General features: G+C 61.3%; 1 protein-coding gene across 1 annotated transcript; it reads left to right on the top strand.

Annotated features, from left to right (window-relative positions):
- The first annotated feature begins 29 nt into the window (after positions 1-29).
- ICOSLG (inducible T cell costimulator ligand) lies at positions 30-10,497 on the top strand. Its single transcript, XM_019432719.2, has 7 exons — positions 30-230; positions 2,222-2,262; positions 3,133-3,495; positions 4,146-4,442; positions 6,553-6,718; positions 7,574-7,610; positions 8,514-10,497. The coding sequence occupies exons 1-7, from the start codon at positions 217-219 to the stop codon at positions 8,562-8,564; spliced, it is 969 nt and encodes a 322-aa protein (XP_019288264.1). The 5' UTR covers positions 30-216; the 3' UTR covers positions 8,565-10,497.
- The last annotated feature ends 221 nt before the right edge of the window (positions 10,498-10,718 follow it).

Here is a 10,718-nt window from a genome sequence, read left to right on the forward strand (position 1 = left end):
GCCTGCGGCCAAGGGCGTGGGAGGGACTGGGCAGGGGGTGGGAACAGGGGCGAGGCCCCGAGCGGGCGCCGGGGAAAGTCAGCTCTTGCGATTCACTTAGCGCGCAGAGCGGCGGAGGCGCGCAGTGAGACCTGGGCTCCCGCGCTCCGACGCCTCCGGCGGCCCGAGGACTTTCTCGCTCCGACGGCTCCGGCGGCCCGAGGTCCCGCCCCCACCATGCGGCTGACAAGGTGAGCGTGCGGGGGCGGGGAGGACGGGTCCTGCGGGTGCACCGGAAGAAGAGAAGCTGGAGCAGGGAGCAGGATCCCCAGGGGGCCGGGTAGGACCCCCCCCCCCCCGCCCACCTGGCGGCGCCGGCCGGATCCGCGGGCAGGGCCGGCCGCTGGGAGCGCCGCTGCGCCCGGAGCCCTACCTGCAGGAGGGTGGCCTCCGCCCAGCGGCGGGGCGCGCTGTGGGGGGCCGACGGCGGCGCGTGGGTGTGCCTGGGGGCGGGTGCCCGCCGCGAGAGGGCGAGAGCGAAAGCTAAAGGAGAGCAGCCGCGCGCCGCACTAAGGGGACGAGGGCACGGACTGCCCAGCGGTGGGGCGCGACCTCGCAGTGCCGTGGCCACTCCCTCCAAGGCCAGCTGGTGCCCACTGTTGGGTGACATGTCTTCCCGTCGGCAGCACCAACCCGGAGGAGGTGCGAAGCTGGCACCCCGGCTCAGCTCACCGCTCGCGGTGCCGGCGGGAGAGCTGGGGGACTCTGCCTTGCTCTCCGCTTTTGGCCAGAGCGCCCCCTTCAGGTCAGGTCGGGGGCGTGCCCGCCTTGATAAGCTGGCTGCCACCGGGTGTCCCCAGTTATAAATGCAGGTAGTTACAACCATTTTCTCAAGCGAAGAAAATACGTCCTCATGGTCACCCACACCCCAGAGTCTGGGGTGTAGGCTGGGGACCAGGTGGGCCAGCAGGGGGCCCAGGGCGCACCCAGGAAGCAGGCCGACCCAGCTCCCTCCCCAGAGCCAGTGCTTGTGACCCAGGTTGCCCCCAGATAACCAGAGGAGGCCCAGCAGGTGTATGCTCCCTGGATCCTCAGTGCAGAAGGGGGTCTGATGGGCACCACGGGAGCCACCAGGGTGTTCGCAGCTCTTGTGTTTTGGAAGGTTGCTCTGGCTCCAGGGAAGGGGGCTGCAGGTGGCGGTTATGGGAGCTGTCCCCGCGAGCAGCAATGGTGGCCCCAACAGAGACAGGAGAGACGACAGGCCTGTCTGCAGGCTGTGGCCTCTGGCGTGAGGGAGCCCCTGGTGGCCTGGGCCCAGCTCGGCCGGACAGCCATGCAGACCTGAGTTTACTCGGCAAGGGACACGCGTCTGTGCACATTCAGATGACGGCTGTGGCGGGCGAGGCAGGGGTTTCTCTGGGTCCAGAGCTCAGCGGACACCGAAGCCTGGGAGGCCTTCAGGAGGGGGTGGCTGGGCTGAGCTGCACACGGTGTGGAGTCCCTGGGGTCGAAGGTCTGGGTCGAAGAGCCTCGGAAGTCCCCAGAGGGGTTTGCTGGCCCCGGGCAGCTGAGCCACCCGCCTGCTCTGGAAGAGACACCAGATGCAGCTTCAGCAATCGTGTCCTTTCAGAACGCCGCCCTGCGCTCAGTCGACCCTGCCGCGGGGCGTGTTACAGCCTCTCTGTCTCCCCAAACCTAAGTGTAGCTCTGACTAGAAACACCCTGAAAGCGTATTCTCTTTTTTTCTTTCTTTTTTGTTTAAGATTTATTTACTTTTGAGAGAGAGAGAGAGAGAGAGAGCACAAGGGGGGGGGGTGCAAAGAGAGAGAGGGGGGCACAGGATCGGAAGCAGGCTCCAGGCTCTGCGCTGACAGCAGTGAGCCCGACGCGGGGCTCGAACTCACAAACCGCAAGATAGTGACCTGAGCCGAAGTCGGACACTTAACTGACCTAGCCACCCAGGTGTCCCTGAGAGTGTATTTTTCTGATTTCATGTAGTCTCTTGGAATCCATCCCCGGCAAAGGCCAGGCGGGCACAGGGTTGAAGGCAGTGGCTTGGGGGGTGGCTCCCTCCACCCTGTGAGCTGGCTGGTGGCTCCGGACTTGCTGTGCGTGGGGGGAGGGCGCGTCTGACGGGCTGGGCTGTGGGTGTGTTCACATTCCTCTGTGGGCATGAGCACCGCTGCCCACGAGGTCGGGGAGGAGCGGGAACTCACCTGCCTTTCCGGTCGTTTCTTTCCAGCGCTGGAATGTTCCTGCTCCTGTTCAGCGCCCTGCAAGCCAGTAAGTTCAGAGAGGCTCCTGCCGGGGCTGCGGATGTGGGTGCCACCTCACTGCGGCCCTTCTGGCCTTTGCAGGGGGCCCTACGGGAAAGCGGGGCTCGGGGCCAAGGGGAGCGTGCAGATTCAAGGCCACGAAGGGGCCGCTTGTGCAGCCCCTGCAGTTCTTGTCTTAGTTCGTGTCTAGCGACAGTCGTTTCCGTCCCTCCGCGTTCCAGATGAGCTGGGGCTTCCCACTTCTCTTGACCCCTTTGCCCCAGTCAGCCCCGGGGAGCCTCCAGAGCCACCACCTTCCAGAAGAGCAAGGAACAGGGATCTGGCACCACAGCCGAGGCTGAGACCTTGCGGAGCCTTCCAACCCCGAGGGTGGCAGGACAGGGGACACGGGCATTGCCGTGGCCGCACCGGTGGTGTGGCAGCTCTAGACTCGGCACGTGGGCCTTTCTGATGCCCTGCGAGCAGCGTTTTAATACAATGCTGTTGCTGAGAAACTGCTTTCTTGTAAATGTCCTAATTAAAAAAAAAAAAAAACTTTTTACTTTGAGTTAATTATAAACACCCAAGAGGTGGCCCAAACCGTGCAGAGCTGTCCTGGGTGCCCGCCCCTCCCCTGACTCCTCCCGATGCCGGCCTCTCCCACCGGGGCGGAAATCCACGCCAGAGAATATAGTGCTTTCCAAAACTGTTTGAATTTTAAACATGCCAGCACATTCCTATGTCTGTTTGATTAATGCATTAACATTTCTACTGAAATGAATCAGAATAGGTGTCTGATTGACCCTTGCTACCCAAAAGCCTCCCTCCCCCTAGTTAGAGAACTTCGCGGGCTAGGAATCAACCGTAGCAAGTAAATTTCGTGCTTTCTGAACCACAGCAGATGTTCAAGAGAAAGAAGTCAGGGCGCTGGTGGGCAGCGACGTGGAGCTCAGCTGCGTTTTCCCCGAAAGACACAGTTTTGATTTAAATGACCTTTATGTGTACTGGCAAACCAGTGTCGTCGGCACACCGAAGACCGTGGTCACCTACTACCTCTCCGGGAACAGCTCCGCGGGCCACGAGGACAACCGCTACAGGGACAGGGCCCGGCTGTCGCTGGAGAGCATGAAGCGGGGTGACTTCTCTCTCCATCTGCACAACATCACCCCCCAGGACGAACAGAGGTTCAACTGCCTGGTGTTTAGGAAATCCCTGGAGTTAGAAAAGATTCTGGATGTTGTGGTGACGTTACACGTGGCAGGTAAGACCGTGGAAGCTGACGGGACAGACCCCACCCCAGCCTTGTGTCCCAGAGAAAGTATTAACGAGGCCCATTCTCGGGCTCAGTCACCTGTTTCTTCCGTAAAGAACGTCCTAGTCTCTGCCGGCGGGTTTCTGTCCAACCGAGCGGGAAGCTGAACTGGTTGAAAACTCATTCAGCTCGTGGGAAGTTTTCCGTAGCCTGAGGTCACCTGGTGTCACAGAAGAACTCCTAACCTTGCTGTCTGGGCCTTAAATTCTGCATCTCAAGTCCAACTAGGTGTTCTTAATGAAATTAGGGGAGAATGCTGTGATGCACCAAGGGAGATCCGAGTTTAGGAAGAAAATTAAAGTCGACCAAGGACCCCGGACCCTGTCCCCTCCGGAAGGCCTGCGAGCCTCCCGTGTCACCGGAGATCCACACGCACCCCGCCTGCTCACATGGGGGAGGGGGTGCGGGCCCAGCAGCCCTGCTGGGGGGCGGCGGTGTGTGCGGGCTGCCCGGCCCGCAGCCCCGGTCCTGCCTCTCCCCCGCGGTCAGGGAACACTGGGCCACCTCCCCTCTACCCTGGCCCTGGGCACCAACCGTGTGCCCCTCTGTTTCTGACCTTCAGAACCTGCCTCCCTCACCACCCATCTCCCCCACTGCAGCCAACTACAGCATGCCCGTGGTCAGGGCCCCAAGCGGCCCCTCCGAGAACGAGGAGCTGACGTTCACGTGCACGTCCGTGAATGGCTACCCGAGGCCTAACGTGTACTGGATCAACAGGACGGACAACAGCCTGCTGAACGAGACCTTGCAGAACAACACGGTCTCCTTGAATGCGCAGGGCTTGTACGACGTGGTCAGTGTCCTGACGATCCGGCAGACCCCCAGCGTGAACGTCGGCTGCTGCATAGAGAACGTGCTCTTGCACCAAAACCTGACGACGATCAGCACTCAGGCAGGTAAGGTCCCCCGGGGTCTGTCCCCTGACACCGACCCAAGACTGTGGGCCTGCGGTGACTCAGGAGGTCCTCTGAGCCAGAAGACCGAGCCCCTGCAAGGTGCCTGGGCAGTGGCTTCCGGAAGCTGGAAGGAAGGGGGAGGAGGTGACAGGCAGCACTCGACGACGAAATTCACCACGGCTGCCGAGGGCGGGAATGGGGCCGGGCGCTTAGTGCTTAAGTGGTTTCACTTAATCTTCGCTCTCAAGCTCAGGTTTGGTGACTCACTTCACAGACGAGGGGCTGAGGCCTGGAAGGTTGTGTAGGACCGGGCAGCGGCGGCATCAGGGTTGAAGGCATGGCTGAGCCTCTGCCGCTTAGAGGGCCAGAGCGCCCATGCTGGGGTTCCAGCCGCCGGCAGCTGGCCTGGCTGCGGGCTCGGGCTTCCTCGTGGGAGGGGTGCAGGCAGGCGACTCCACAGAGGCCTCGGGCTCTCTCATTCTGCGTCCCTGTCACTAGTGTTGAGATGACAGGTCCCCTGGGTGGAGGCGGGAGAGCTCCAGGATGGATGGACTCTGTGGGCCTGCCCGTGCCCTACAGGGCCCCGCACAGGTTGGAGAGAAAGCACAGCTCCTGGTTCGGGCCTTATGAGAGTCCCAGGGGGCCGTGGCAGCAGTCACGCCGAGCACAAGCCCCTGAGTGTGGGCCCGTGAGCCCGCGTGGGTCGCATGCTGTGAGACTGGCCCTGACCCCCAGGAATCCTTGCGGGCCCGACATCCTCCTCCCTGAAGTCAAGGCACGGCCTCGTGACCCAGTGGTCCTGGCCTCTCTGCCCAAATGGACCAAGACAAGGGCTGTACCAAAAAGCCTGCCTCTGATGGCCGCCTCCCAGCAGTGGTCTCCCCGGCAAGGCGGCCCCGGCAGCAGGTGAAAGGGGAACCAGAAGGTTCTCTTAGGGCTGTGGTCTCGGCTCCTGTGCTGTGGGATGGCTGGGAAGCCCGTAAAAGTCCCCAAGCCCCGACCCATTGGATTTGCTCCCCTGGGCTAGCCGGGCACCAGGACACGTTTAAAGGCTTCCAGATGATTCCAAGGTGCATTCAAGGCCTAGCCACTGAGTGGTGTCTCCCATTTTGGAGACGTACGGGGCATTTATCACAAGCTTCCCTTCCTCGTGTGCCCGGGAGAGCCACTTTCCAAGGGGCTAAGCAATCACGTTAAGAGAGGAGGGATGAACCCTTCATGCACTGTGGGGGGTGGGGGGGGTGGGGACGCAAAATGGTGCAGCCACTTTGGAAAACAGCCTGGCGGTGCCTCTGAAGGTCGTCGTAGCGTCTCCATGTGACCCAGCGATTCCGCTCCTGGGTTGTACACCCGGCAGAATTGCAGATGGACTCACATGTACGTGAATGTTCACAGCAGCATTACTCACAACGAGCAGCGACCGGATTAGCACTTCCGTCCAGGCACTGATACTCACTGCCACGCGGATGGAGCTGGAGAACGCCGTGGTCAGTGAGGAGCCAGAAAGCACACACGCCGTGTGACCGCGTTTCTATGAAACGTCCAGAATAGGTCAATCCTTAGAGACAGAAAGTCCATGAGTGGGGGCGGGGGCAGGGGAAGGGCGGTGGCTGCCGATGGAGACGGCGTCTCCGGGAGCGACGCAGAAGCTCTGCACCCAGACGGTGGCGATGGCCGTGCCCCCCTGGAAACGTACAAAATGCTGCTGCTGTGTTCACTGCCTTATGTGACTTTTGCCTTTCTTTTTTTAAATCTGTCTATAAGACTAAATAATAATAATAAAAATAAAAATAAAATGATACATTAAATCACAGTAAACATTTTTTTGAAAGCCAGGAGGACTCTGTGCTTCCCACCATGCCCTGCCCAGGTGGCGGCAGCTAGAAAGGGCTGGGGTTCCAGGTCGCGAAAAGGTGGAGTTCCACCCCCCCCCCCCCCCCCCCCCCCCCCCCCGCCCCGGAAGAGCCGCAGATTTTAAACATCACAAAGCAAAGCCAGGGAAGTTCTGAGGCCTCGGTGCCTCCCCCGGTTCTCTCCTGCTCAGGATGGAAGGGGTCCCTCCCCTTTCCTCCCCACCCTTTCAGTCTTGTGTTATTTTCCTCTCCCGTAGAAACGGTCACCGGAACTGAATATGGCATCACCGAGAGCCAAGCCGATGCCCCGAAGAAACAAGGGGCGGTCCTCAGCGCCCTCATCGTGCTGGGCGTGGTCGTGGCCGTGGCCGTGGCTACAGGCTGGGTGTGCCGAAGCAGGTGCCCCCCGCGGGATCCACGCAGGTACCCGTTAAAAGTTCCGCAAGACGTTGCTTTCCTGCGAAGTGCGGCTTTAATAGCGTTCACGCTCACGAGTTCTAGCGGCTCTGAACTCTGGGACGTGGGTCCTGGGCGTGGCCCCTGATGTCGTGGGCTCCATAGTTCTGACACAGCCGAGCCGAGGGCGCCTTGTGAGGCTTTCTCCCAGTGTGGGGTGGGAGTGCCAGCTTCTGAATTTAGACGTCAGGACGGAGTCCTTTTCTATGGAGGCCAAGCCGCCTTTGGTCCTGACGAGGCTGTTGAACTCTGGCCAAACTCAAAGGGGTTTAGAAAGAGTGAGAAAGGCTGGGTGGTTGACCCTACAAAACAAAGCAGCAGAACTCACAGAAGAGGCAGGAAAGCCCAGAACATGAACACGGTCACAACCATGTCAACCAGGGTCAGTAGGGAAGGCCCTGAGCGGGGGGCACAGGGAAGAGACGTCTCCCCAGCTCGGCCTGGCGGGCATCCCCCAAGATACTGACAGAGTTGGGGATCTCCCGGGTCTTCCGGGAGGGTCGGGGCACGGGGAGCGCTGGTTCCCTGATGCAAGTCTGCATGTGCTGCTGGAGTTTCTGGTTTGTTGCCAATGCCTTCATCCCAGAAACACTTCCCACGGCCCATGGCCCACTGCCGATCTGGCCAGGCCCTGGAGAGGCGCCTTGAGTCCGGAGCACAGACCTCTTATAAAGCATCTTCCCGGAAAACCAGGTGGCCCGAGGGACCCTCCCTTGTGAGTCTGTCCCTGCTGTGCGTGGCACCCAGGGCCACTGGGGACTCTAGAGCAACGCCTCTCTACCCCTGCTACCTGCCCTGAGTGTTTCCGGTTTGTTCCAACAGGAGCTGGGCTGCAAGGCCAGAGCAGACGTTCTCTTCGGTGAGTTTGCCAGGAGGGAAGGGGGGCCCGTGGACAGCAGGTGCAGGTTCACGTGAGCGGATGGCTGGGCGGTGGCTTTGTCAGTGTTGGCCTCTGGCACGAGCTATCCTCGATGACGGGGAGCTGGATGTGGACATTTTCAGAAACACGATGAGCCCCTAGAGAAGGCGTGTCACGCTTTCCCCTTCGGCATGCAATCCTATCCTTGTATACGCTTGCTGACTGACCTCGGGTTACAGAATTCTCCAGACATTCACGAAAGCAGTGAGCCTCTGATGATGACCCCCAGGCACGTCTGCCAAACTTCATCCCTTCTCCCTGGGCCCCCTCCTCCCTACCCTTCCCACCCCACCCCCACGGGGGTCTCAAGGGAGTCCGGACGCTAAGCCCTTTGTCACAGAACAGTTACTCCGGGTCTCCTGGTAGAAGCAGGCAGCCCGCTGTCCCAGGAGCAAAGGTCGAGTGATTCCCACCCAGTTTGGGAAAAGCGTCCACACACAAGAGCCTCCAGTTTCCCAAGTGGCAGGTGCCTCGGGCTGCAAAGGGCAGTGGGGCTCGTAGGCGGGCTGGCCCGCACTGGACACTTTCGGCAGGCGGCCACCCCTCTCTGAGCCCCGTCTGCACCCCTGTGAGCCACGCTTGTCCTGGGGAGGCTGGGCCGGGCTGAGCCTGGTCACACCGGTGCTCCTGAGGCCACGCAAGCCAGTTTCAGACAACTGCAGAACACAACTTGCCAAAACACCAGGGCCCGCCCGTCAGGCAAAGGACACTGTTTGTGGGTTTTCCGAGTTTCCGGTCCTTCGTTTCCACCATCCTATGTCCTGAGAAAGCAGCCGCCCGCCCGCGAGAGGAGGGAAGCAGTCACAGTGCTCCGTGACGCTCTCCCTTCTGTTTCTTTCCAAGACCGTGTCTGATGAGAACTCACCACCCGGAGCGTGGACAGGGTTTCTGTGAGATCCCACCAGGAGGGACGGCGGATGGCAGCTTGGGAGTTGACTCTGGTGGCCAAGAGGGGACCGTCTGCCCCCATCGGTGCCATTAACAAGGGGGCTTCACGGACACGGGGGCTCTCTGGCCTGGAAGGGACACGTAGGACCGTGCCTGATCCCAGGGAGAATGTTCCAGGTGCCGCCCGAATCCTGGAACGAGGACCTCTCACAAGGGCCAACAGCTCCGAACGCACATGCCCCCAAGTGAGCGGGCTCCCCGCCTTTGCTGCCAAATGCAGGAGGAAGGGGCCTCGTGATGGCTCCTCCCCCCGCCCCAGCCCCCCGGAGCCCACGGAACCCTTCTCAATCCCAAAAACGCGTGGGGGTTTTGGGGGATGGGGGCTTTCTGAGACCAGAGGAAGGGTGGCTCTTTTAGGAAGGAGTGAGGCGAGCTGGGTGTCCTCCAGGACCTCCCCTGCCGGCTGGAGGTCACTCAGGGCTGTTGGGAGAGGCACACGTGCGGGGCCCCCTCCCCTCCTGCACCCTGAGCTGCGTGTGCGTGTGTGTGTGAGTACGTGTGTCTGTGCGTGTGTGAGTGTGTCCAGAATGCAGGAACCGGTCAACACTGGAAGGTCCCTGGGAGCTCCTTTTCTTCTGGGATCTTCACCGGGGAGAAAACCTGACCTTGTTTGTTTTAGTCAAAAGCTGGATGTCCCTCCTAAAAAGGCACAGTGGAGTTTTTTCGAGAAGACATTGTGCTGCTGGGGCCATCGTGACAGAAGCAGGGGAAAGAGCAGAACGCAGAAACTTGCTCAGGCAGGACTGGGGACCCGTGTTTCCAGTGGACACGGGCTTCACTGCGTGGCCATCGAGGTCCTTCAACTTGGTGCCGTGACGCGCACGGAGGGGGCGCTCTCCCCGCAGAGTGGCAGCCGTTCAAAATGTGGCACTAATTCCATGCCACCCTCCGCACCTGTCACCCCCAGCTTCCCCCGGGACCTGCACGGCTGCCGTGGAGCCCACGAGGCCCAGCGGGGGACGGGAGAGGCGCGGTGGCCCAAGTCCACCCAGGGGTGTGCGGCCCGTGGCCTCGACCCTCGCCGCGTGGTTTCCATGTTGTTGCCCCCACTGAATCTAGCAGCTGACGTTTCTGGAAGGTTCTGCACAGCCGGCTGCCCACTAACCCTGGTGTGCACGCCCCTGGGAAAGGCGGTGTCCCGCCCGCGGTCATTCAGCACTGGTGGCGGGCGTGATGGCAAAAACAAGGACCAGGCTCAGTGGGAATGCTGAGCCCAGTCCGTTACAAGAAGTGTTCACTGTCTGTGTTTGTACCCAAAACTCCTTGCCTGGCTGTCACAGCGTGCCGCGGACTGCACCCAGACTTTACCCGAAAGCATCAGGAGAGGCGTGTTCCCAAAGGGGGACGAGAAGGTCGCCGACTGGCATCCAGAGCAAAAAGCAGAAGGACCACTTGGGTGCAGGCAGGGGCTGCGGAGCCCGCCTATGGCCTCGGGCAGGGGTGCCGGCACAGCCGCCCTCCCCGGGGGCCCCCCGAGTCCAGGCTGAGGGTCCTGCACCTCCTGCAGCCCGCCCGTCCGCAGCAGACCCTGGTCACTGGGCGCCCACCCAGACGGGACGGAACAGGGTCTGTTTCCAGCGCTCCCCTGTCCGAGCGGGCTTCTCCCTGGGGGGGGCAAGGGGGGCCAGGTGCCCAGACCCCCAGCCGCTCTCCCACCACCGCCTGTTTGTGGGTCTGCCTGGACCCGGGGCTCCCAAGGGATGCCAGCAGGACCCCCCCCCCACTCCCTCGGGCCTGGGAGGGTGCACAGTGACCCCTTGCCCTTCGGCCTGGACGTCACTGTCCACTCCTTACGCTGCACTGTGAACAGGCCGAAGGCCAGTGTTTTTACATCTGTTTCTGGAAACCTGATTTATAAGAATAACAAGATGGAAAGTGGTGTCTGTGTCCGGTGGTTTTGGTCAGCGTGACAGTCACCTGCACACTCAGCTCGGCTCGTCCTTACTGTCGGCCTCAGGGGTGCCTGCAGGGCTCAGCCGGTTAAGCATCTGACTTCGGCTCGGGTCATGATCTCGCGGTTCGTGGGTTCGAGCCCCGCACCCGGTGTCGGGCTCTGTGCAGACAGCTCAGAGCCTGGAGCCCGCTTCGGATTTTGTGTCT

This window comes from Panthera pardus, unplaced genomic scaffold, assembly GCF_024362965.1.
Source record: "Panthera pardus isolate Hobbes unplaced genomic scaffold, ASM2436296v1 HiC_scaffold_16, whole genome shotgun sequence".
Taxonomy (NCBI): domain Eukaryota; kingdom Metazoa; phylum Chordata; class Mammalia; order Carnivora; family Felidae; genus Panthera; species Panthera pardus.

What these genes read in the sequence shown, in the direction of transcription:
- ICOSLG (XM_019432719.2), top strand. An exon ending in GACGATCAGCACTCAGGCAG is followed by an intron (nt 4,443 to 6,552) that starts GTAAGGTCCCCC and finishes CCTCTCCCGTAG; the next exon opens with AAACGGTCACCGGAACTGAA. An exon ending in CAGAGCAGACGTTCTCTTCG is followed by an intron (nt 7,611 to 8,513) that starts GTGAGTTTGCCA and finishes TTTCTTTCCAAG; the next exon opens with ACCGTGTCTGATGAGAACTC.